Source organism: Crinia signifera, chromosome 8, assembly GCF_055691185.1.
Source record: "Crinia signifera chromosome 8, ASM5569118v1, whole genome shotgun sequence".
Classification (NCBI taxonomy): Eukaryota; Metazoa; Chordata; class Amphibia; order Anura; family Myobatrachidae; genus Crinia; species Crinia signifera.
The window spans coordinates 67995926-68023499 of NC_139224.1; the positions used below are offsets into that span (position 1 = coordinate 67995926).

At 44.8% G+C, this 27574-nt stretch overlaps 2 protein-coding genes across 2 annotated transcripts in view; one reads left to right on the top strand and one right to left on the bottom strand.

Annotated features, from left to right (window-relative positions):
* The window catches only part of XPNPEP3 (X-prolyl aminopeptidase 3), a 150696-nt gene extending 140984 nt beyond the window's left edge, over positions 1-9712 (bottom strand). Inside the window, exon 1 of the mRNA XM_083156639.1 lies at positions 9300-9712. Within this exon, the coding sequence (XP_083012765.1) occupies positions 9300-9390 (91 nt within the window). The 5' untranslated portion in view covers positions 9391-9712. The remainder of the gene's footprint in view (positions 1-9299) is intronic.
* A 626-nt stretch (positions 9713-10338) lies between these two features.
* Positions 10339-27574, top strand: part of ST13 (ST13 Hsp70 interacting protein) — a 53097-nt gene continuing 35861 nt past the window's right edge. Inside the window, exons 1-5 of the mRNA XM_083156640.1 lie at positions 10339-10592; positions 15955-16012; positions 18721-18787; positions 21807-21877; positions 21974-22040. Of these exons, the coding sequence (XP_083012766.1) occupies positions 10483-10592; positions 15955-16012; positions 18721-18787; positions 21807-21877; positions 21974-22040 (373 nt within the window). The 5' untranslated portion in view covers positions 10339-10482. The remainder of the gene's footprint in view (positions 10593-15954; positions 16013-18720; positions 18788-21806; positions 21878-21973; positions 22041-27574) is intronic.

A 27574-nucleotide genomic window follows, 5' to 3' on the forward strand; every position in this document is an offset into this window, starting at 1 on the left:
AGCATGACGAGTAGGGGGGAGAGAACGTGTATAATGACTGAGTTGGAGGAGGGGTGAAAGAGTAGGAGTCAGGAAGGCCGAATAAGCCTTGCAGTTCAGGGATGGTGCAGGGGCGGCCTCCTGGGTCAAACACCTGGGAAATCCGTTTCAGGCCTTTATGATAAAGCCCTCGGAATCCAGGGCTATCTATACTTAGATGAAACATCTGGTTACCCCAGAGGGGGAGCCATGGGGATATCAGGGGGTCGCAACCCAGAGCACAGGAGACAGACCACCATGCCGTGTGTATGTCAATAAAGAGTTTGTTCTGGGACACTTGTTTGGGCAGCTTAGGTTTTGGTGTGTGTAACAGAGCACTTGGGGAGAATAATGTGCAGTCGAGGGGGTAATCGGAGTAACTGCTAATTTCTGTCCGCCAACCCAGAGCAAATCGACACAGTAGGGATTTTGAATATGGTTTGAGGTCCGGAATGTTTAGACCGCCTAGGACTTTAGAGAGATGTAGTTTGAGTCTATTTTGGCCCTTTTACCATTCCACAGAAATTTTGATACTCGAGAATTAAACCTTCTGATGTCAGAGTTAGAGGTCTTTATGGGGATCATTTGCATAACGTAAAGTAGTCTAGGGATTAAAATAGATTTGACCACCTTTCCTCTCCCCAGCAAAGACAACGGCAACTCCGTCCAAGAGTCCATAGATCTGGACATGGATAATAGTAAGGGTTCAAAGTTGCACGAGTATATTTTATCCCTGTGGGTCGGAATTTGCACTCCCAATTTTTTATCTGGGAGGATTGTATTTTGATGGTCTGTAGGTCTGACTCGGATATGGTTATAGACCGCTACAAGGGTGGGGGCAATTTTAGGTGCAAGTAGTTTCTAGTAGTCTGGAGTGACGCCGTCAGGGCCAGGGGCCTTCCCAGAGTTTAGGCCAGTAATGGCTTTCTGGACCTCCTTAAGGGAGAAAGGTCGAGAAAGGGTGGCCGCAGCAGAAGGGGATGCTCAAACTTTCCCAGAATTGCTGAGCCTGGTCGCTATCTGAGAGTGGAGCAGTGTAAAGAGAACTATAGAAGTCCCGTAAGATTTGTGCGCTTTGCACATTAGAGGTGGTTCAAGAGCCATCTGGACGTCTCAAAGGATGTATAACGGAGGGGGATTGGTTGCCTTTAAGTAGGTTGGAGAGTAATCTGCTGGACTTGTTTCCAAACTTATGAAAACGGGCGTTGGCTGCGAAAGTATAGAGGGATTCGGATTTTATAAAGAGACCCTCAAAAGTGGACTTGGCCTGTTGGTATTCCAGTTTAGTGTTCAAGGAGGGGGAATTTTTAAATAAGGTGTATTTGGTAGATAGTGAGGCTTAGGCCTGGGCGAATTCTTGGGCAATGGATTTTTTTTGGAATGCAGTGTGAGATATTATAGCACCTCTAATGGTGGCCTTAGAGGTTCAGTTCTGTGGAGTGATTATGTGTCTTATAATCATCCCATGCTGAATTGAGTACTGCTGGAAAGTGGCTGGATGAGAGGAGTATATAGTCAATGCAAGAGAGGGTGCCGGCAGAGGCGGAAAGGCAAGTGAAGTCACGTTCCATAGGGTGAAATACCCTCCAGATATCCATCAGTTTGAGCCTTGCTGCCAGAGCCGGGACCCCCAACCTAGGAAGGTGTCTATTTATTTATTATTTATTTACAGTTTCTTATATAGCGCAGCAGATTCCGTTGCGCTTTACAATAGTAAAGTCTATTTGAAGGGATTTGTCTATCTAGATGTGGGTCAGAAATCGGGTTAAGGTCACCACATAGGATAATTGGCAAATTAAGGAGGGGAGTGAGCAATCTCAATATATTAAGAAAAAATTGTCTGGAGTATGTGTTGGGGGCATAAACATTAAATATTATGTATTGTGTTTGTGCAAGAGCGGCAGAGGGTGTATCTACCTTCCGAGTCAGAACAGAGGGTCTCGGCTGTTAATGGGATCTGTCCCCCTGGGCCCGAGAGTTGAAGGAGGCTGAGGAAAGAAACTGCCAGTTCAGCATCCGGAGCTTAGCTGATTCAGGCTGTGTAAGATGGGTTTCCACATAAACATCCACATGTAATTTGTTAAGATACATTAAAATGCACTTCCTCTTCTGAGGTGAGTTTATCCAACCCACATTCCAGCTACCAACCGTCAAAATGCACATATGGGAGGGATGGAAGTAGGTGAACATGAGGAGCATACGATAAAGACATTGTTACCAACATAGGCAATATATAGGGGAACATTAGAGATGCAAATATGAGAGTTAGGGGAAAAGGAGAGGGGAGAGAAAAACAATGACATACAGACTTCCAGATGAAAAGACTGAACATCTCAACTGTAAGTCAGGAGTTTCAGTCCGGGAACGGGAGGTCAGGAGTGACTCCTCCACCTAGGCGTCACCCCCCCCCCCCCACACACACACACACACACACACACACACACACACACACAACAATTGCATAATGTAGATGGCAGTAATATTTTGAGCATTCCGCCTGCTACAGGCGACAAGTTAATAGGATAATGGGGGGTTACGTGAGGGGAATGATGAATAAGGAAAAGCACAACATATCAAACATTTGTTATTCTAATCAATAAACTTAACAAATGTCAGAATGGTGAGTCCATTTCAAGGGGAGATGTAACAACCTTTTGGGGTTATCATCCAGGTTAAAATTGGGGGTAGGTATGTGAGAAAGGGGGGTAACATGAGCGCTGGAGTTCCAGTCCCCATTTAGTGCAAAGAGGCGTAAAACTTTGCGTATATCCCAATATGGGGGGGGGGGATCAGCGACATTAGTTGAAAGAAAAAAGGGCACCATACAAGATCAAAAGAGAGGGGGGAACGGCAGGCTGTGTTTGATCAACAGGGATCATCGGCCAAATCCTATCTTCAAGATGAGTAGCTTCCCCCTCGTCTTGAAGACAGGCCTCAGCATCTAGATGGGAAGTTAAATCTTTAAAGGTGTTGCCCCTGAAGATGCGAAGTTTGGCAGGATATAACATGGCAAATTTAGTCCCATCTCTAATCAACTTGGCGCACATGGGGGCAAAGTCCCTGCAAGCTTTGGACAGTTCTGTTGAAAAGTCTTGGAATACCAGGATCTTGTGTCCCTGCCAAGTGATATCCCTTCGTTTTCTGGAAGCTGACCACAGTAGTTCCTTATGGAGGAAATTCAGGGGTTTGCATATCACCGCCCGTGGTTTAGCCCCATCTTGTGGATGAACCAAGCCTAATCTGTGCGCTCTTTCAATGATGAGGTCATCACATCTGTCTGATACCTGTAGTAGCTCAGGGAGAGTCACTCAGATAAAGTCAAATAGTTCCTGACCCGTAACTGCTTCAGGCAAGCCTATAATTCTCAGATTAAATCTACGTGAGCGATTTTCCAGGTCTTGGACCTTGTTATGCAGATAGGTGATTTCTTTCTGGGCAGTCTGTAAGGAATCTTTAAAATCCACTATATCAGCAAAATTTGCCCCCACAGTCTGCTCTGTCGTTTGGACCCCCTGTTGTAATTGAGCAATTTGTTTGTTGATGTCTGCAGTTTTCTCTTTTAAGAGGGGACCTATGGCTGCCCTTATGGCTGTTACCATATCCCAATATGTGACAGGGGAAGTAAGAGGTGGCAGGGGAATGTCAGAGGTTTCATACTCACTGTGGGGGACATTATCATTTTCTGTGGGAGAGGCAGGGTTGCTGGGAGAAGGAGATCCCTTTGCGGCAGTGTATGGTGATGCTGGGAGGGCTCTCCGGGAAGCAGCGTCCTTGGATCCCGGAGCAGGCCGCTCCGTCTTTTTCTGGCGGCTGGCATTGCTGGGCATAGCGCTAAGGTAGCGCTTCATGTGGCGGGGATCCCGGGCAAGGTGTGAGAGGTGGCGGTCGGGCAGCTGGGAGGCGAAGAGCCTTGTTTGGAGCGGCGTAGAATGGCCGGGCAGCGGAGCTCCACTATCGCATCATCCGAGGGCAGAACCGGAAGTCCAGCAGTTTAATTGTTGCTCCTATCTGATAACCCATTGCTTTTTAAGTCAAAAGCACCAGGTTTAGCCCACAACGCAAAAAGTCCAGTTCAATCCGCCACATTGGAGGACATATTGTGTAGTGTGTACCCAACTTAAATCACTCACTCATTGCTTTACATCATCAGTTTCTCAATTTTTTCCCAACACTCTAACCTTTCCACGAGGCTGTATTAGCAGGACATGGCACACCATAAAAAAAACAAAAAAAACAAAAAACAAACATGTGCCCTGCCCTATACTTACCCTAACCATACTGTCCTTGTAAACTGGGGCATTTCTGAATTACCCAGATTCCGTGAAATGCAGACTCGGAGTCAGTCAGCCGGAGAACCTGTGTGATTCACACATGTCCAAGGTTCACTGGATAGTATGGTACACTTTAAAAAGGTTAAAAAAATTATAATAATAATAATCTCAATCGCAAGCGCTTATTATTTTACTGCAGCTCATATATACGTAGTTCACCACAACTACTGATATAAAACCATAAAAAAACTAAAATGATAGAAAAGCTGCAGTGCTGTTTTTGATGTTACAGCACCCAATAGTGTAATAAAACAATATTAAGCTTCCTTTATGTTCACACAAAGAATTACGATTGTATATAAATGCACCAGTCTTTAGTAACAAAGAGTCATAACATTTTGTTAAAAAAATCCACATGGCAAGTTACTTCTAATATTCTTCTAGTTATAGGCTACATCCAAGTTAATTTTGTTAAAATGAAGAAACAGAGCTCCCCAGACCCTTAGGATGCTTGCTCATACAGTGATGACACACACTGGAATAAGTTGCAATATCTGGGAATCCCTGTTTTATAGCTCTGCTGGATTACCCTTGGAGGTGGCGTTTACAGAATGGTACTGCCATACCTCCTAAATTGGTTTGTTTCCAAGAACGCACCAATACTTGGTAGCTAATACAGGGCTCCACAAATTCCAGGCGCCAGGTCGCCATGGTGACTAGATTCTGATAGGATATAGCACGCAGCAGCAGCATGTCCCAGCTCCTGCCTCAACGGATAGCACAAGTCTCACACGTCCTCTCTGCGACCCCGCTCCACGTGGTGTTCAGCAGAGTTCTCAGCAGCAGTAAGCCACGGATGTCAGCGCGTCTCCAGCCGCCCTGCTGCAGCCATCATCCTGCTCAATGTAAGTAAATACTGTGCGGTGGCTGGCTATTTCCCCTGCCGCGGCTGCTACGGTATTACCCCACCCTGCCATGGATAACAGTGTGACACCCCCCTTCATAGATCCGGCCCCCCCGCGACTGCCGCAATCCCCCGCATAGTCTAGAAACTTCTCTGCAGTGGGAAGCTGTGCAGAAGTCAGCACTGCTCCAGCCACCCTCATGCTGAATGTAAGTAATACCTTACACTTTTAAAACTGCTCCTCTACCGCGGCTGCTATTATTGTTACACCCCCTGCCACAGATAAGCGTTAAACCCCCCCCCCCCCCCCCCGGAAACTTCTGAGCAGCGGGAAGCCACGCAGACATCAGTGCTGCTCCAGCTGCCATCCAGCAGAATGTTAGTGTAAGTAATACTTTATGATGAAAGTCCTCCGGGTGAGGCGTCTTTTGAGCTCAGTCTGTGGGATACAGCTGGCGGGCAGTGATGGTTGCCACGGGTGCCGGTGGAAGGTGTCTGCTGCCTGGTTATGGGGTACCTATGTTGGCGGCACAGCATGTGTAAGGTCCTTGGAACGCGTTTCGCCGCTCTCAGGGTGGCTTTATCAACCAAAAGGTCCCTTTGAGAAAGTTGTCAGAGAACAACGAAACGCGTTAGTCTGCACTTGTTGTTGGACTCTGGAACCCATATTCTTCATCCCACTTGGACCAGCTCTCCAAAATCTTTTCATTGGATCCCCAAAATTGCTCCACATCTTTAAACTGGTTAATTCCATCCGGGACACCACCACTTGCTGAATCATTGGAGACCCACCTGTTTTTACAGGGGAACCGGAGGTTACATTGATCAGGACTCCAGCAAGGTTGATGGACACCCACAATACCGGTTTATATCCAATTGGATTACAAAATGGGAGATCAATCCATCAGGAAAGAGCATAAATAGGAACAAGAGGGACTAACAATTACGTTTTATTTCCATTGTTATTCAACATTAATATACTTATGCATTCATTGTTTGTGTTCTCTAAACAGAATATTTTATAATTATATTTATTAAATTGTTCATTTTATTATTTCTTAATTTCTATTAAATTTGCATTATTGTGATACCCAATTGATCACCTGTGTATTTTTTAGTTAAGCTCTCCACCACCATTCTTTTTTTGTTTACTGGCACTATGATAACTTAATAAAATTGGGAGTAATTGCCCCTCTGTACCCATCACACCACACACGTCCCACTGTGACATCACACCACACATGATCATGTCACCACAACACATGCCCCTTTGTGACCATAACACATACCCCTCATGCCACTCTGTGACCATCACAGCACACATGCCCCTCTGTGACCATCACACCTGCACCCCTATAACATGGGGGCGGCAGTTTGGCAGTGGAGCAGGCAGTTGACAGCAGGGAGCAGCGGCAGATGATTCAGTGGGAAGGCACACGGGACACACTTACCCGGCTCTATGCTCCCTCGAGACCCAGCCGGCGCAAAACAAAAGTTTACACTCACCTGGCGAACTAGGGCACCTCTCCTGAAGCTAATAGCTGCAGAGTGTGTGGCAGTCTAGGCTTGTAGGCAAATTGTACATGCCCCCTTTCCACCTTATTGGTGTTTAAACGGTAGAGACTAGATCCCCTTCAGTTTTGATTACAGGATGTGATGTTCAGTGAGGGTGGAAGTTGTTAGATGCCCTCACAACATTTTGTATTTTATCTGTAATTCACGTAGGTGTAGGTTATTTTGTTTTATTTTAGCTGCATTGTATGCTCACATGCTTCGGGCACGGTGGCTCACCACAGATTTATATTCCTCCTCCAGTTATACGTGGACCCAGGTCATGATGGGAAAATTGTCAAAACCGAAGGTAGACACTACCCTGATTTGTTAAAGCTAGAACTGGCGGAACTGAATCTTCCAACGCCCGACCCTGAATAAGCCCTCAAACATCTATATTTGCTTTGCCTCTTTCTAAAGTTCTGAATAGAACAACACCCTATTTCTGAAACCAATTCATAAGTGTTCTTTTAAAAGTAGCATTTCCTTTAAATAGATTCGGGGTACTTGTGTACTATCACGGCGCCCATCGTATCGCAGACCATAAGGCATGCGATTGGAACCTGATGGTATACAATTTTTTATTGTATACCATTGTATATGACATACAATGCGATGCGATGTTAAATTGTATAAGCAACCCAATGGGGGCTTACAATGTTAATTGCAACCCCACTATGAACGTGAACCCGAAGCGTGGCGAGCACAGCGAGCCCGCGAGGGGCGGCGGTACGCGTCCTCCGACCTTTTCATACCCCACTATCCACGTCGGCATGGAGTTGACTCTATATAGCCAGAAAGAATTAAGTGACCCGGGGGCCACTTCGTAGCGCTAGTCGTGCCAGATCTCCAACTCCCAATAAGGTGATATGTAATTCCCCAATGGGTATAAATTCAACAATATGAAAAACAATATTTATATAGATCTATCAGCAATGTTTATATAAATCCGTAGTTTAATCAATTATTTATTTAACTGGGCAGAAATCGCTGCTTCCTTAATAGGGAGTGTCGATCCCTTAGAGTGTACAAGATATAGAGAATAAGTGGCAGACACTAAAAATAGCGTCTGTCACTTTAAGAAGCGCTGATCTGCTCAGTAATAAATGACCAAGTTTTTAGCAAAAAATATAAAGCATTTTATTAAAACAACATAACATGACAATTTATAATCCCCCCCATACAATTCATGTGCACATTATGACAGACAGACAAGACAAACAACAATAAACATATAATAAAAGCTTGATTAGCTGGGATTGCCGTTTGATTCAGTCACTTATATTTGTGGTAATAAATGAGGCTTTATGAAAAATAGCTATGAGGCTTTATAAGGTGTTTCTTATAGTTACCGGTCCTGTACACTTGATTCCATTAGATAGCGCTATTGTAAAAGTAAGTGGAACTCAGGTCAGTCTCTCCAAGAATTACCAGAGATATACTCCGGATTAGCTGCAGTGGGGACCTTCTCCTGCTGGACCAGCCAGCTGGGTGAATGATTTGTAATCCACGTGTGATGCGCTCTTACAGGATATGTGCAGGAACAGCGGTGAATAGGGCTCAAAAACGCGTTTCTCCGCCTGTCACTGGAATCGGCGGCTTCCTCAGTCTGAGACTGAGGAAATATAAGTGACTGAATCAAACGGCAATCCCAGCTAATCAAGCTTTTATTATATGTTTATTGTTGTTTGTCTTGTCTGTCTGTCATATTGTGCACATGAATTGTATGGGGGGGATTATAAATTGTCATGTTATGTTGTTTTAATAAAATGCTTTATATTTTTTGCTAAAAACTTGGTCATTTATTACTGAGCAGATCAGCGCTTCTTAAAGTGACAGACGCTATTTTTAGTGTCTGCCACTTATTCTCTATATCTTGACTCTATATAGTGTGGCGAGCGCAGCGAGCCCCGCGTCCGCTCGCCACACTTCGGGCTCGGTGGCTTGCCACACTATATAAAGTCAACTACACGCCGACGTAGATAGTGGGGGTATGAAAAGGTCGGAGGACGCATGCCGTCGCCGCTCGCCACGCTTCGGGTTCACGTTCATAGTGGGGGTGGCATAGTGGTGCATTTAACATTGTAAGCCCCCATTGGGGTGCTTATACAATTAAACATCGTATAGGGGGATTATACAATTTTAAATCGCATCGCAGTGCATCGGGTGCGATTAAAAGTTGTGCGACCAAATATCGTGAGCCCCGTGCTAGTACACAAGTACCAGATTCTGCATTCAAGTTACTGACCTCTACCATCCAGCTTTATACAATTACACTATTAACAGATGTAGGTCTCTGTGTACTATAAAAGTGAAGCAATCTAAGCAGCTTGATGCAAGTCAAATCGATCCATTTAAAGGTGCTATCAGCATTTTATTAGTTGGGGTGGTGGGGGGTGAAAAAAAGCTTCAAATTACAGAAAATGCTCCTACATAATCCATAAGCATGTCATCAGTGAGCAATCCCATACGTCACTTCACCCCTAGTGTGCAAACAATAGCAGAGCAAGTCAGTGATTGGCACTATTACACGTAAAGCACAAAACCCATCTGACCTGTAACACGTTCAAAAAGAAACCTATGGCCGGTAGCGCCCCGCATAACTGCTGTACCAGCACGGATAATGTCCCTACACAGTGCTCCCATCGCTGGATGACGACCTCGTTTAGTAGTCAGTCGCAGCGTAATGACGTCAATTGGAGGCCATCACAGCGATTGAGATCTGCACGACAAAGCAGCGTTATTCCGGAAACCTGGGATGCCTGTTGCTGCCTAAAGGGTTTTGAGTGACCACGGTCCGATAGTTAATGGGACGGTCACGGGCAATACAAGTGACACTGTGGGAAAGTGGTCAATGGGAAGCACCTCTGTCGGGAAGCGGGCGGGGCTAAAATCATTCATACTCTCACTATACTGCTTCTGCTGCTGCATTGTTTTGTGTCTTCAGACTCAACTGTGTCGGTGACAGCGTTTAGCTCACACTGCAACACTAGTATGTGAGCTGGGACTGGGAGCGTAGATCCCAATCCCTATTGTGCACGTGGATGGACTAAATAATATACACGGCCATGCAGCTGTTAAAGGGCCGCCCACAAACTTAAGGACATGGCTGGGAGAAGGGAGTCGGGACACGCCTACCAATGTGTTGAATGGGGGCAGTGATTTCTTGTGGTTACTTCGCAACGGTCAGGAAGTGATACTGGAATAAACATCCGACAAGCACCCTGTATAGAAATTATGTCACATCCATTCCAGTCTTCTTATGTGGAGTTATTTCAGATTGTCGTATAGCACCGCTCGTACTGTACGGTGATGAAATGTGCATGCTCTGTTTATTGGTGCATAACATAGTAAGGTTAAAGGATCAACTTGTCTATTCAATCATTGGGAAAATGCTATAAAAAACACAATAGTATGTTGTCAAAAGTGACAGGGAGTGACCAGTAACCCACACGCAGCGGGTGCTTATGCAGAACTTGATGGCTTTTCACTAATAATAATAATAATAATTTTAAAACAAAAAATGTTAATTAAAAGCGAACCATTTTTTAACCAACTGGGTGTAGAAAGATGGCTCACTTCCTATTTCCGGTTGGGCCCGCAGTATTATAGGCTGTTAGTAGCCCCACCTTCTGTCCCCTGTCACTCTGGCTTCTAGTTCCTTCCAGTGAGTTCTACTTCCTTGCTGCCGTCCCGCTCCTTGTATTGTTATCCGTGCGTGGGTGACTTACAACAACGATGGATTCGCGGAAGCTGCATGAGCTGCGGGAGTTCGTCCGGTTGTGTCAGAGTAATCCTGATGTGCTGCACAGCTCGGAGCTCCGCTTCTTCACAGAATGGCTGCTCAGGTGCTCACAGTAGACATTTCTTTCTGCATAGCTCCACATTATGTCCTTCTAGTGATCACAGTCTGTGCAATAATTTTCACCTGCATCGCGACCTTACATCTGTATATAGTTTTAACTATGATTTAGAGTTTATATTGAATTTTACTGATACTTGTTAGTCCTATATTTGATTTCAATGTAAAACCTTATTAGCACTAGATGCCTACTCCTGCCTACAGTCTGAAAACCCGCAATTACTAAACCCATGCGCTAATTTTTAGGCTTCCATACAATATGGGATCCTCCAATAGACATACTATACACCTATGCATACCCTTGATTATTTGTTAAGATAGAATAACTAATACCCCTTTCACACTCGCAGAGCCAGGTCATACACGGCAATGTGTTCTCAGATGCTTCCCGGGAATGTACCCTTTCACACTGCACTCGGACCTGGGATCCACCCGGGACAGCCCCATTCACACTGATCCCAGAAAATCCCTGCAAATACATATGCATGTCATTAGAAATGGACTCCAGGGCTCTGAAAGATGACATCAGCATTTGTGAACCCAAGAAAGCTCCAATCAGCAGATTTTTTAAAGTCCCGTGTACCCAATCCCGGGTACGGGACCATTCACACTGACCGCATCCCAAGTCTATTCCGGAATCTACCCAGGTCAGGATATTCTTTCAAGACCCTTTCACACTGAGCTAAATCCCGGGTTGAGGTGCGTTCATGTACAAAAACCCGGGATATTTTTGCAAGTGTGAAAGGGGTAATAGGCAGCAAGTCTACAATCAGTTCTTGAAATTAAGGGAGACAAAGTATAAACACGAACTGGACAAGACCCCGGACTGGACATCAAACACTGCATTCCAGAGATTGTAGCGTCTTGTCCAGGGTGTGGTATGATTGCCCGACATCGGGATCCTGACTGCCGGTGCTCCGACAGGGGGCGAGCGCAAAAAAGCCCCTTGGGTGCTCGCTTTGCTCGCCACAGGTTCTATTCTACCTCTATGTGGGTTGTGGACCCCCACAAGGGAGAATAGCCCCTGTCGGAGTACCAGCAGTCAGGATTCCGATGTTGGTATACTGACTGTAGTATCCCGATTGTCAGGCAGTCATCCGGCACAGTTTTGTCTTGGTGGATGAACGAAATGCAGAAAACTGCTTAGAGCGCTAATCACGGTAGTTTTCTCAAGGTGCGCAGCTGCAAAAAGGGACTAGTCAGGTCCCAAAAGGTTCAAAGTGGGAAAAAAAGGGGGATATTGCAGCGCTCATAAATTTTAATTGAGTCAACCAATTTATATAATGAAAGGAATTTATTGTATAGTCCAAGAAATACAATAAAAAATGCAATTTAAAAAACACTTAAAACCAATGTATGGACCTGTTATTATATAACCTGCTCTGGTAGAGGAGCAACTGGAGTCCAATTGTAATCCCAATATTCCACTGGAGGTGTCACAGTCCGTGGTGGACTTTAGGGCTTGTGGGGATCCTCTATAAGGTGCAAGCTTTTATGAAGATGGGATGGGTACTCCAATTTGATTCTGTTCTGGTCGATCTCAACCTGGCGAGAAATGAGGAGCAACTGGAGTCCAATTGTAATCCCAATATTTCGCTGGAGGTGTCCCAGTCCGTGGTGGACTTTAGGGCTTGTGGGGATCCTCTCTAAGGTGCGTGCTTTGTGAAGATGGGATGGATACTCCAATTTGATGAGCCACTAGATTGTTCTCAATCCAAAGTTTGTGTGTGGCTCCTATTGATAAAGTGCACTGTGCCAGAATAAAGTGCTCCAGGTGTTTGAGAAGGTTATGAAAAGTTCCAGATAAGTAAGCAGGTGGTGGATAAAGTGTCCACAGCATTTCCAGTTATATAACCGACGCATTTCGCTGTCACTAGAAGGGCAGCTTTTTCAATTGGACTCCAGTTGCTCCTCATTTCTCGCCAGGTTGAGATCTACCAGAGCAGGGTATATAATAACAGGTCCATACATTGGTTTTAAGTGCTTTTTATTGCTTTTTAAATTGCATTGTTTTAATTGTAATTCTTGTACTATAGAATAAATTCCTTTCATTATATAATGGTTGACTCATTAAAATTTATGAGCGCTGCAATATCCCCCTTTTTTTCCCACTTTGTCTTGGTGGATGCCTGTGATAACTTTCACCAGGGACATAGTGAAGGGGAGATTACAGCCTCCCTGTGTGGTCCGGACCATTTTCGGTTTTGCTACATGCCCGGACCATACAACGAGGCTTTATTCTCTCCCTCCTCCTCTCCCTGGTGACCGGTGTCTCAGGCAGCCCCGAAAACGGGATAACCCCGGACCAGACTCTACAAGCTCCGGAATGACAGAAATTGATAAAAGTTTTGTCCATTTTCCATTTGATGGTAGATAAGAATCACTTGGCCTATTTAGTGTGCCCTGAATGCATGCACACACATTAACATAGACTAGGGTTAATTATTTGTGTTGAGAGCCAATTTACCTACCAGTATACTGTATTTAAAGTCTGATCTTTCCAGCTTATTAGAGGATGCAAAGGAGGCGGGCGCTCTCCCTCCTCTGCAACCCTGCCGATTCCTGTCCTGTTTCTACACGGGAGTGATGGGATGGAGATACATGAACCAAGGCTTCAGAGGGAGGGGTTGAGCTGCTACAAGTGTTGTGCCGACACTAATACTGTTCATACTATGGTCCTGACCTGTTCCCTAGGCTGCATATGTTCGCAGCCTAGTGAACAGGTAAATGCCAGCAAAAAAGCCCACTCCACGATTCCCTTCTCTAACATGTGAGTTAGATTTGGGTGAGTTATTTTGTTTCTATATATAATATATAGAAGCACTCACCCTCCTTGCTGAAGGTTTTGGGAAGAACCGGCACACACTTGTAGAAGTCCAATGTAGATTTATTTAAGGTATGAGATGGTATACAGACACGGCCCAACAGCCGTTTCAACTGATATTCACAGTCTTCCTCAGGGGCCTGTAAATAAATCTACATTGGACTTCTACAAGTGTGTGCCGGTTCTTCCCAAAACCTTCTGCAAGGAGGGTGAGTGCTTCTGTATCTTTACATTACAGGACTGTGCACCACAAAACGTGAGTTCTTTTATTGAGTGCTGTCTTACATGACATGTGCGGCACTCCCTGCAAATTAAAGAGACATGATGCTGGTTTAAAGGCAACGTTTCAATGTCTTTAATGAGACATTTTCATCAGGCTCATTAAAGACATTGAAACGTTGCCTTTAAACCAGCATCATGTCTCGTTAATTTGCGGGGAGTGCCGCACCACCAAACCGTGTTTATCTGAATTCCCCAGTGGAGGCACCCAGCGAAGTATAAAACAGCGTCTGTGCAGTGAGTTGTGCCGGTCTCTTGGACCTATTATATCTATCTATCAAACCCCACCCAAATGTAACTCTCTCTCCGCACATGTTACATTTGCCCCACCTGCAGTGCATAAGGTTTTATCCATTAGAGAGTGAATTTGCCTTTGTGAGTGAACCAGAATAACCCTGAACCTGTTTCACCCATAGAAAACAGTGTAATGTCATTTGTAATGGACTTTTATGGCTCACATTTTTCTATCATAGTTAAAAATAAGCCTGCCAGTTGATTAGTACTTTACCAATTACAAATGTCTTTAGTTATACATTAGAGAATCCTTTACAGTGCCAGTGATTTGTCTGACAGTATCTGCCTCCCCTCTTATCGAAGCATCTCCCTCCCCACCTCATCAGCCCATGTTGCCATAACTGCATGCTCTGTATTGTAGAAATATGCCAGCAATGTTTCTCCACTACTTCCAATGCTACTTCTCTTGTTTTCTGAATCAGGATTGTCTCCTCAGGCAGGGAGACAGCCTATCACCTTCTGTGGCACAGTCGTGTTCAAAATACAGGATGTGAGGCTTTCACACTGCGAAATGGATTGACTTTAAAATGCGTAGGATCCTTCTTTTAACATGGTTTCAAATGCCGGGTTTTTTTTAACCGGTAAATTCATTCTGGCAGTTAGGACCGTTTTGAAACTCTTAAAAAATGGCAATATACCATGTTATCGCTGCAGTGTGAAAGGGGTATAACTGTAGGCAGGCAATTATGGGACTCGCCACACCGGATGCAAAGGACAGCTCTTATCAAAAGAGATGTCCTTTTACATTGCTAATCGCATATGTTAGTGCATGTGTGATTAGTATGGATGCGGTAGCCGGCGGAGAGGGATGGCAGACGTTAGAATATCCCATACTCTATCACAAATCTGACAAGATTATCATTTTACATGGTCCTTGCCATTGTTGTAATGATCCATGGCTGCCTAAAGCAGCGTTTTTCAACCACTGTGCTGTGGCATACTAGTGTGCTGTGAGTAGTTGTCAAGTGTACCATCGGATCCACAAATACATTTTTAACTCTACACCTGGGGGCACTTTTTTTTTTATTTTTTATTATCGGTTGTCATTGACATTAGGGCCCTTATTCACATCTGATCGCAGTACAAATTTGTTCTCAAAATGGGCAAATCCATATGAGAGTTAAATTCGGGTGGGGTGTGTTGAAACTGAAATCTAAATTGCAGTTTAAAAAAAATGCAGCCAGTATTTACTCTGCACAGAAACAAAATAACTCACCAAAATCTAACTCTCTGCACATGTTACATCTGCCTGCAGTGGACATGGTTTTGCCCATTTTGAGAACAAATTTGTACTGCGATCAGATCTGTATAAGGATCTAGGTCTCTTCTGTACTGTAATTGACTCTTTATTTTATGGGGACATTGTGAGTTATTGGTTTTGGACTTTTTTTTTTTTGTTTGTTATGTATGGGCCAATAGGATGTTGTTGTGGTGTGTGTTTGTTTTTCTGCCCTGTAGGAAAAGGGGGAAAGAAAGGGTCCCATGTACCATTTGGTATGGTTACTCAAATGTGTGCCTTTTTTGCAAATTTTTAAACAAAGACTGGAAAGTTCCTTCTTTTCCCCTCTTCTATGGCTTACAATTGTATGAATGTATCGTATACTGTATATGTCAGTGGTTCCCAAACTGTATGCCTAGGCACCCTGGGGTGCCTCAGGACACTTGCAGGGGTGCCTTGGGTTGGTGGACCAAGATCAATTCATATTTATTTATGGTCAATGTACCTGGCAAAACCAGTGCTTGTGGCTGCCAATCATAATATATGTTGACAAACAGAAGCATATCCTGTCCCTCACCAGATAACTGTGACATATAAACACTATGCACTTAATTTAATTTTTTTTCTGAATTTCTTGATGAGAAACATTTGGCCTAGGGGTGCCTTGAAAATATTTTGATGAAGTTTGGGAACCACTGGTATATGTGTTTAAAACCTTGTTTATTCTTGCAGTTTAGGAGCATCTATTCCCTCCCCACCTTCTAAAGAGTCTTCTACGGAAACAAAACAGGTAATGTAACGGTGAACCTGATTTTTCAGACTGGTGGCTTTTCACTGTGATCTGCTATAAATACTGAAATATTTTTGCTACATTTAAATTACCTGGACATCAAATACATTGGGGGGTATTCAATGCCGCAGCGAGCGGCCGGCGAGGGGGTTAAACAGCGAGGATTGCAGAAAACCAGCGATCCTCGCTGTTTAACCCCTGGCCGCTCGCTCTATTCAACGTTCTCGGGAAATCCTCGCCATCACAGGACGGCGAGAATTCCCCAAAACAGCGAGACCCGCGGCTACTGCAGAAAACTCTCAGTTTTTAGCCGCAAGTCTCGCTGCTTCTGGAGCCGCATCCGCCAATTCCCCCTCGCTCAAAAAACGGAGCGAGGGGAAATTGGCGTATGAGGGGGCTGTGTTGAATGCTGTCAGGGTGAGTGGTGACAGCGAGCAGGAAGCCCTGCTCGCTGTCACCACTCACAAACAGCATTGAATACCTGCCATTGATGACATTGTGGGGGTATTTAATTAGTGGCTAATCGATGCACTGGAACAATCCATTGATAAGAATTGCCCTGCATGTAAATCCTGGAAGTTGGCCTGAATGTCTGCATAAACACTGCAAAATCAATTTAGTGTGCAGAAAATATCTATTGATTCTACTGTTTACGTGGAATCGGTAGGTTTACGTGCTAGAATCCATGCCAAATTATCAACAAAAAATTGACCCATGGCACTGGCAGACATCAAGTAACTTTCATATGTAAAATGTTAGTCCTCCCATGATACACGATGTTCATGCAACAGGTTTGCAAACTTGAAAAAAATTGACATTTATGGTTGCAAAGTCAACTAACAAGAATAACTGCATTTAATTGTGCTATCTATGGTCACTTAGATGGCTAAGTGACCGTAGTTTTCATTAAAAAAAATACATAAATATGCAAGATTTGAAAGGTGCATGCATATAAAAGTGACTTTTCAAGTCGCTTACATATGCGTGCATGCTCGGACGGAAAATTAGGATGCAGATGACATCCGGTGATGTCCATCCATTCAGTGGGATCCATTAGGCCGCAAGAAAGCTGTGTGGGGTCTCATGCCGCATTGTGGTAAGATGCTGCAGAACAGCATCCGGCCACTGCCCACCGGATTTCGCACTGTATTAACAAATACATTCTAACGTATGTGTTCTTTCTGAAATCCAGCCATCCGGTCCTACCCGGAAGATGCGGCCCCACAGCTAATGTGTGTGTGCGGCCACATAGGAGTTTGTGTGCAGGTCTTGGTAAACGGTGCCAGCTTGGTCGCTATTTGTGGCTTCATCTTAAGAAGCCCTTGATGCTTTCAGTTTTCTTTAGAGTACTTTTTGATCGTGAAGATAGTGGGCACATTAGCAGTGTCCAAGGTGGCTTTCTTTCCTTCTGCGGCAGCTCCCAGGTCATCTGCACTCCTTTTGTTCACAGGGAAAAGCAAAGGGACAGTCTCTTTCCAGATTCTAGGGTTTTAAATCCAAGGGTTCCAAGACCCCCTTTGCCCCTCATGCGTCTTCCATCCTATTTCATGGATAGAGTGCATATTGGCTGTGATGGGCTTGGAATGCTGATCTTCTAGGCCTCTCCATACAGTGTCTCCCTGTACAGCCTTATTTTCTACCTCTGGACCTGTTCTTCCATTCGGTTCTGGTTCATCTCGCTTTGGCTTTTGAAACCTCTCTTCTAAACTAAAGGGTTCTCTCATTTCTCATTTGAATCATGCTTAATGCTCACAAGTCATCTTCTACCAGGATTCATCACCAGATTTGGAGGCCGTACATTAGATTGTTTTCGGCTTGAGGTTTCAACCCTAGATTCTTCCCCAGAGGAAGCCTCCCTGGATGTCCTGTGCTTTGGACCTGCAGATGTGTCCTCATATGTCTAAACCCAATACGACCTGCAGCACTAGATGTCTGGCACGAATGAGCTGCCAGGTCCCATGCAACTCTTCTTGTGTCATGGTATTTTTTGTTACATGAATCTGCAACACTTATATATTTGCATGCAAATAAGGGGCAGATTTATTAAGTCTGAAGTGATTAAGTGTCTGGTACTTTATTGCCAGCCAATCTGCTCCTAACTGTCCCTTTTCAAACCCAGACTGTATCTTGACAGTTCTGAGCTTATTGGCCAGTTATAAAGTAACAGCCAATTTATCACTTCACCAAGCTTTATAAATCTGCCCCTGAGTCTGCATACAAAGCACAATGGAACTTTGTGTTTAGAAAAGCCATGGTCGCTGCGTCATAGCACTTTGTATGCAGATTATTAGAATCAGTCACTCGGATATACTAGTGTCACATATCTTATTTATTAGCACGTCTCATTGTGTAATTAAGATTATCTTTGGTTAAAAGAAGACACTTGTAGACTCTAACTGGATCTGGCATGTCTAGTGTGGTTATTTGGTATTACTGCAGCAATGATGAACTGTGTGAGGACACATCTGTACTTGTGTATGTAAACTTTTAGTTACCACTAAGAATAATATTAATTTTGAATTATAGCAAACAAGTAGAGAAGAAGCACACAGCTATTTTATTTTATTCCTGCTGCAGACGCTTGTGCTACTTTTTCATTTGACTTTTGTTTTTCACATTCTGCATACCTTTTGCAAAGTATTATCTACTAATGTTTGCTTCATTTTCTCTCTACTTTTTTTTATTTTTATTTTTTTTAATTCTTCTAGGATGATCCTGTGAAAGAAGAAAGATCCCCAACTCCTCCAAAGCCAGAGAGTGAAGAGAGTGATTTGGGTAAGACGTAATGCCAAAAACCAATGCACAAGGATCAAATTAGTTGCTGCATTATGTAAATGATTGAGCAAGGTTTAGTCATTGTAAAAATAAGAATTGCTTCACTAATGTATTTAAAAGCATACAGTATGTGCTGACTTTCTACCAAAAAACAAGAGAACGCCCACTCAATCCTGAAAATATATAAATACATTAAAGTTAGAAGATTAAATGCCAAACTGTGAACAAGCATTTTGGTAGGCTAACCAAGGGCCTCTTTTTTTAAAATATTTACGAGATCGGTATAGTATAGCCATAATATACTCCATCTCGTATACATACCATATGAGTGACATTGCTGTCTGTAAGGTAGACTGTATAGGGGTTCTGCTAATTGGCTGCAATTTGGAAACCTGCTGTAGTAATTTATTTTGATCTGTCATAGAGATACTTAAGGTGAGGAGGAAAAACTTGGGTTCAGAGAGAATCAATAAATTATCTTTAACTGTGACGTTGGGTAATAACAACAAAATAATAATTTATTTCATATTAATACATATGGAGCTGGAAGCAGTTTTCTGCTGTATTTCAGCCCAATCCTAATCCAAGCTCCCGGGTTCTTCACACTTTATTTAAAAAAAAAAAAGAAACTAATACCTTTTTGTGACCAGGTGTGCAGTGTGATCATAGATTTGCTTGATACTACTGGACCTGAGCCAATAGGCCATGAATTTGAACTCCAGAGATGGGCATCAAGTTTTACAGGAAGGTTTTCCTGACCATGGAAGGGAAGTTCTTTAGAGCAGTGGTAGCCAACCCTAGCCCTCGAGAGCTACCAACAGTTCACATTTTCCAGACAACCTAGCTGCTGCACTCATTAATCAATGACACATTTTAAAAGATACACAGATGGAGCTAATTAGCTCACTTGTGATTCTGTGAGGAGACCTGCAAAACATGCACTGTTGGTAGCTCTCGAGGACTAGGGTTGGCTACCCCAGCTTTAGAGCATCCTGAAGCAGCTTAGCTGGCTGTGTTATGCAGCCTTACCTCTACCACTGTATGCCACTTTCAGAAATATGGCTGCATTCTGTTTCCCTGGGAAAATGCTGGGGGAGGCAGCAGTCCGCAGAGCTCTGGATTAAACCTAGGCCATGAGAGAGGGGAGAATTTTTTTCTTGGCTTTGCTTGGGAAGTGCCTTCCTTGCTCAGTGTTGCACATAACTGTTTACAATAAAGTTAGTGTTCCTAATAGAACTTGAAGTGGGTGAACATGGAAATGGGGAGTGGGGCCCAGCCCAGAAGGTGTCACTAATGGGGGCAGACCAGCCCCTTTAAATCACTGATGGGGGGCATGTGTAGCACCTACAGAAGTAAAAAGATTCCCCCAAACTCTCTATCTCTATCTTTAATGTGAATAGATGTCTTGTACATGGAATCAATTCTTGCGGTGCCAGCAAGTCAGCGGCAGACTGTTTGAGGAGGATGTTGTTAATGGGGCAGAGCACATTTTCCCCCTTAAAAATTTACGTTTATACCAAAAAATTTTTTACCTGGCAAACTGGACACACTGAGCTTCACTATCCTAGCTTTGCAGCAAGAGCTGATGAGGCCGCAGTGAGCCGGCATACCTGGTGGCAGGCATTTTCCTGTTCCGGAGGCCTAGTATTAAAACTTGGTCTCCCCTAGGAGGGAGACCTCTTGTAAAAATGAGGGACATGTCCCTCATCTTGTAAAAATGTCCCTCATCTTGTAAAAATGTCCCTCATCTTGTAAAAATGTCCCTCATCTTGTAAAAATGAGGGACATGTAGTTCCACAACATCTGTAGGGCCACAGGTTGAAGACCTGTGTTGTAAAGGAACCCACCAATCAAGAAACTGCAACTTCACCAGGTGAGCACAGCATCATGGGACTTTGATAGATCTTAAAAGAGGTTGCACAGATCAGGTCCTTGTGTTAATCGTTGGCCCAGGGTTATGGCCCATACACACGATCCTTGCTGCCACCGATATCAAAGGCCAAGGGGACCCAACATAAGCAATTGCATAAACGCTTGCAGAAGCGAGCAACGATGGGGGTAGAGCAGACAGACATAGATGTCAGAGGGGGTCTTTACAATCTGTGTTGGTGCGCATTGGTTGAGGGGTACAGCGTACATACTGGGTGATAAAATGAGCGGCATTGCTCATTTTATCGTCTAGGGCTCAACAACTCTCCTGTGTGTTCTTGCAATTTGCTCCTGCGGACTCCTTCATTATCACTGTTGTGTGAAATCTGTGATACATTTGCTGTGTGCAACTGTTTGTCCTTTTTAAATTCTCTGTGTATTTTTGGTGGAACTTTTTTTTAAATGGACTGGCTATTTGGACTGCTACCTTAATATTGTTTCTAGGCAACAAATACCCCTTGTTCCTGTATATCACAGGTTCTCAAACTCTGTCATCGAGACCCCATACAGTGCATGTTTTGCAGGTCCCCTCACAGCATCACAAGTGAAATAATTAGCTTCACCTGTGGAAAACCTGAACTGTGTGTTGTCCTGCAGATCGATTTGAGAACCCCTGCTGTATATTATCTATTTCTGTGGGCAGTGAAAAAATATTATTTCGGTATCATCTGTTTTGTGTCTGGGGGATTAAAGAACCCTCACAGGTGCTTTCACATATGACCCTGCACCATGAGGATTAAACCCCTATGTGCCATTGGGGACGTTTTTTTCTTCATGGGTTGGGTCTCTTTTCACACTTTGTATTAGCAATAACTGGTTATTTTTAGCCCGAATTAAGCTGGTAACAGGTATGTAACCTCTGTTTAATGGATAATGAACATCACATGTAGTTTTTAAAAATGTAGTCCGTCTTAGAGGTTCCAAAGTAGGGATGTAAAATCTTCAGGAATGTTCTGACCCACAGAAACAGGCATGCACCCTATTCGGGTTCTGTGTATAACTAAATTTAAAAATACAATGGGTTACTTTTTTCTTTTCATTAACCTTCATCTTTATGTCCCAGAACTAATCTATTTTCTGTTTGTTCCAGATATTGATAATGAAGGAGTAATTGCTCCAGATGAAGATGCTCCTCAAGAAATGGGAAATGATGACATAGAGGTAATTTTGGTCTTTTACTGTTAATCTTCTATAACTACAATTACATAGTGTTGTGGAATAACATCAGTGCTATTTATAACCTGTATCTTTTTTCAGGTTACAGAAGAAATGATGGACCAGGCAAATGAAAAGAAAGCTGAAGCAATTAATGCTTTGGGAGATGGTGAGTATAATGCAATGGAAGGTCTCTGATCACAAGTACACAAATATCAGAATAAATACTGTTGAAGAAAAACAACGTGAACAGCTGCTTCCAAATTCAAAGTTGTATAATGGCAGAAACAACATTACAATAAAGTGACATTCAGCATTCACTTGCACGTTATTTGTCATGAGCTCACTCGTGATGCTGCTGCCGCACTCAAATGATTTAACAATGATGTTAATTTGCACATTGCAGAACCCAATTCCACCCATGCCTTAAACCAATCAGAGACTTATGCACGTAGACAGTTCTGGACAGTTCTTATCGGGTACCATCTGTAACCATCTCACGCGAGTGGTGGGGTCCAAGTCAGCAAGTCCTTATAGTAATTGTGTGATGACTGGACGAATGCAGTGTACAAGTTCTTTGTTAGCAGATTTCTAGTCACGAACAAGCATTTCTTTTATATTGCCCTAAGCATTAAAACTATATTAAACAGGGCAATATGCTGGATATTACTTACTTTCCTTAACAAGTGGTTTTTTTTTTGTTTTTTTTATTGGGTTTTAAAAATAAAGGGAGGGGATACAGAAAAAAGGGAAAGGAGGGGGTGGGGCACATTGTACAAATAACAATATGCAGAACGTAGCTGTCCAAGCATATATTCAAAATAGGTGGCATTTGCAGGAATGTACAGTAGAATGAAAAAGCCAAATCCTATTGGAAAAACATAGAGAAAATACAACTGCACATGTGACGGAGGTCATGAACCTCTAGAGAGGAACTCCTGCCAACCAGACCATTTCTTAAGCAATGAGGTATGGGAAGGGGAGTACTGGCAAAAAATGGTTTCCATAGTGTAATTGTAGGAAAGCTTAATTTCTCTTACATTCTTATGGGATACAGGGGAGTCGTTCAGAACGATGGGGAAAAGAGGTTATCCGAAGGAGATAGGCACTTATAAAACTTTATACAGGGTGTACTGGCTCCTCCCCTCTGCTCCCCTCCCTCTAACCAGTTTTAGAAATGTGCCTCAGGAGAAGCACGCATCAGGAAGAGCTCCAGAGAGTTTTGTCTTCTGTTTAATTTCTTTATTATTTTGGGACTGCTGTTTGGACTTAACAGCAGTCCTGCGTCGTGGGAGACTGGGGGAAGGGTTCAGCTGCAGGCCACTTCATGGTACCGAGCTGTCCCTGCCACAGGACCACTGTCCGGCGTGGGTGATGTTACCGCGGGCATTGCGCTGCAGCGCGCACACCTCTGGCATGCCGCACACCCCCTAGTCCAGTCTGAAGACCTCGTGTGGTGAGTACTACCCCGGGGTCCCCCGCCGTGGGGTCCCCGGGTAACGGTGCGGCAAGATGGCGGCGGCAGTATCGGCGGTGCCCTGAACAGGGACCGCGCAACCCCCTGCCTACACTGGGACAGGGTACTGCCTCCTGTACTGTCCAAGGCAGTTTACCAAAGGGTTTGGACATTCTTCAATGTCAGTCTCAGTATAAAAATGCAGGTAAGCTCCGGCGCCATTACGCTGGGCGGAGCTTACCCAGAGTGGGACCATAGCTCTGCGAGGGCGACAAAACCTGCTTCCTGCTTCTTCCCTGGCTGCTGGAAACGCCATTGTACTGCTCCAGACACTCCTCAGTGGTGTGGAACAGAGGGAATCTGCTTGCAGAGACAGCTTCAGGTTTTCAGCGCTTGTGTACTTGTACACTTGCCTGCATACACTGTAAAGTACTGTTAGATTACTGTACTGTTTACCAGCTCTTAAAATTGGAGAGCTCAGGTTGTTTGGTGTATTGGTCCCCTCCATTACCCTATGTACACTACCCCACTAGCTTGTTAAGCTATAAACTACTCAGATAGTACTTCACATAATAATTATCTGTCTAAATCACACTGCATATCCACTGTGTTTGCTCTGTGTGTGAGGGGAGACTGTTTGTTTGTCACAATGGTGAGTAAACTTACATGTATGGTGTGCAATGATAAGTTTGTGCCAGCTTCTTCATCACAAGTTACTTGTGGGCCATGCATGTCCCCACAAAGTAGTGGGGTTCCCCCACAGCTTACTGGACAGCAAAGTAGCACACAGGACAGCTCACAGGAGCCTGCCTGGGCAGCAGGGATGAAATCCATGCTAGAAACTGTAACTACACAGTTAGCTGCTACAGCAGCACAGACCCAAAGGGTGCAGAGGGAGCTTACTATCCTCTCTGCCAGAGTTGATATAATTTCCCCTGGGGTAACTCGTAAGAGAAGTGCACCCTCTCAAACCCCTGACTCTGGTGCAGATGATGATGATGATGATGATATTGGAGAAGCAGATGCGGGGGTGAGGAGCCTGATGCTTTACAGTCACTGCTCCGGGGAACTGAGCCATTAATTATGGCAATCAGGGAGGTGCTTGACCTTCCCTTAGCTGAGTCCTCTGAAGGGGATTCTTTCTTTGACACTCAGAAAAAACAGCAGGTTGTTTTCCCTGAGCAGACTGACTTGGAGAATACTTTCAAGTCAGCATGGAAAAACCCAGAAATGAGGTTTAAAGTGACTAAGAAATTTGAAGCCACGTTTCCATTTGATCCTGCGGGACGCAAGGTGTGGGAGGAGCCACCGGAGGTGGATTCCTCTGTGTCTCGTCTAGCAAAAAAGATGGTGCTTCCTGTACCAGGGTCGTCGTCTTTGAAAGACGCCACGGACAGAAAGGTTGAAAATACCCTTAAGTCCATTTTTACTGCTAGTGGCGCGTGTCAGCGTCCAGTCTTAGCAAGCTGTTATATGGCAAAGTCTATATACACATGGGCCTCCCAGATCCAGAAGGGCCTTCTGGGTGACATGACAGTGGCGCAGGTGTCTGAAAAATTACACCATATTCAGGACACCGCTAAAGTTCTGTGTGAGGCGCAGAAAGAGTTAGGAGCCATTAACGGCCGTAACTCAGCCATGGCGGTGTCGGGGCGCAGATCCCTCTGGCTCCGGCAGTGGATAGCTGACTCCAAACGGAGTGTAGAAAACCTCCCCTTCACTGGCGACAGGTTGTTTGGGAGCGATTTAGATGAGTTAATCACTAAAGCCACAGCAGGGAAGTCCACCTTCCTGCCATCGACCCCACAGGCGCCCAAGCGTCCTTTTCCATCTCACACCCAGCAGTGCTTTCGGACCAGTAAATTCTGCCCAAAAGCCAGGGGTGGTTCTAATGCTGCCAGAGGCTCCCGTGGTAAATTCAGGAAGCCTTCTGCTTCGGCCACCACAGAGCGGCCATCCGGGGCAGCTGCAAGAAAAACCGCAGCATGACGGTGGGGCTCCACCAATAGCTCCGGCCGAGGTGGGAGCCAGACTGGCGTTCTTCGGCCATGTTTGGGAAGCCTCGTGCCTCAATTCTTGGGTACGGGCTCTTATTTCGCAAGGCTACAAGCTGGAGTTTGCAATACAACCACCTCAGAGGTTTTTCAAATCAGGCCTTCCAGTGTCCCCAGAGGACCAAACGGTTTTGCAGCAAGCAATCCAAAAACTGGTACAGGCCAGGGTAATAACCCCGGTCCCTCCCCTGGAGATGGGGCAGGGTTATTATTCAAATTTATTTGTAGTCCCAAAACCGGACGGGTCAGTACGCCCAATACTGAACCTAAAATCCCTGAACCCATTCTTGACTGTAACCAAGTTCAAGATGGAGTCCTTGCGGGCCGTGATAGCGGCACTGGAGGAAGGGGAGTTCTTGGCGTCCTTGGATATGAAAGACGCCTACCTTCACATCCCAAAAAAAAACAGATGTCAGTGCACCAGTGCATTGTCCTTTTGGGAAAAATGGTGGCCTCTTTCGAGGCTCTCCAATTCGGGAGGTTTCACAGCAGGATTTTCCAGCTCGATCTCCTGAGCAAGTGGTCCGGTTCACATCGCCAGATGCATCAGCAGATTGGGTTGTCGTCTCGGACGAGACTGTCGCTACAGTGGTTGCTCCATACGCCCAACCTACTGGCAGGGCGTCGGATTGGCATCCAAGATTGGGTCTTAGTCACCACGGATGCGAGCCTCCTGGGATGGGGTGCAGTGACCATGGGTCAGTCCTTTCAGTGCAAATGGACCCTATGGGAAACATGCCTCCACATCAACTTGGAGTTACGTGCTGTGTATTAGGCACTTCTGGAGGTAGCCCATCTCCTCAGCTGACATGCGGTCCGCATCCAATCAGACAATGCCACTACTGTGGCATTTCTGAACAGGCAGGGCGGGACCAAGAGCAGGCCCTGCATGCGGGAAGCAACAAAAATCCTGTCCTGGGCAGAGAGTCACTGTCAGGCTCTATCTGCCATATTCATACCCGGGGTGGACAACTGGGAAGCCGACTTCCTCAGTCGCCACGAGCTCCATCCCGGGGAATGGAATCTGCACCACCAGGTGTTCAGTGCTCTGGTGGCTCGGTGGGGGACCCCACTAGTAGACTTGATGGCATCAAGACACAATTGGAAAGTATCCAGGTACTTCTCCAGGGCGAGAGACCCTCAGGCAGAAGGAGTGGACGCCCTCTCCATACCATGGACGTTCAACAGCCTGATTTATGTCTTAACACCGATTCCCCTAGTGGCTCGGGTGTTAAGGAAGATAAAGAGAGACGGAGCCGATGTCATTCTAGTGGCTCCGGACTGGCCACGAAGAGCGTGGTACCCAGATCTGCTAAGTCTTCAAAGGGACTCGTGGCGCCTACCTCTGCAAAGAGACCTGCTCATGCAAGGTCCGTGCGTCTTCCAGGCCTTGGAACAGCTTCGTTTGACGGCCTGGAAGTTGAGCGGCAGATCCTGACAGAAAAAGGATTTCACACATCAGTCATCAAGACCATGACGAGTGCAAGGAAGCCGGTAACGGACGCACATTACCACCATATCTGGAAGAGATATGTGGGATGGTGTGAACAAGGAAAGTTTACTCCAGCAGAGTTTAAACTTGAAAGATTTCTCAGATTTCTTCAATGTGGTGTGGATCTGGGCCTACGTTTAGGCTCCTTGAAGGTGCAGGTATCTGCATTATCTGTCTTTTTCCAAAAGAACCTGGCTAATATACCTGAAGTGCAGATATTTCTGCAAGGAGTATTGCATATACAGCCTCCTTTTGTGGCCCCTACTCCACCATGGGACTTGGATGTCGTTCTGACGTTCCTAAAATCCTCCTGGTTTGAACCACTGGAGTAAATTGAGTTAAAATATCTCACATGGAAGACGGTGGTCTTAGTAGCCTTGGCTTCGGCTAGGCGGGTCTCTGAGCTGGGGGCGTTAACATGCAAGAGCCCATATTTAATCTTCTATGCAGACAGGGCAGAATTACGCACAAATCCACGTTTTCTTCCCAAAGTAGTGTCTGCGTTCCATGTGAACCAACCAATTGTGGTTCCTGCTAGTGGGCCTCATTCTGAGGTGCCGACATCTTTGGATGTGGTAAGGATTCTCCGTGTATACATCAGGAGAACAGCAAGGATTCGTAAGACTGATGGACTTTTTGTCCTTTATGATGCCCAAAAGATTGGGCGTCCTGCTTCTAAACAGTCTATTGCACGCTGGATC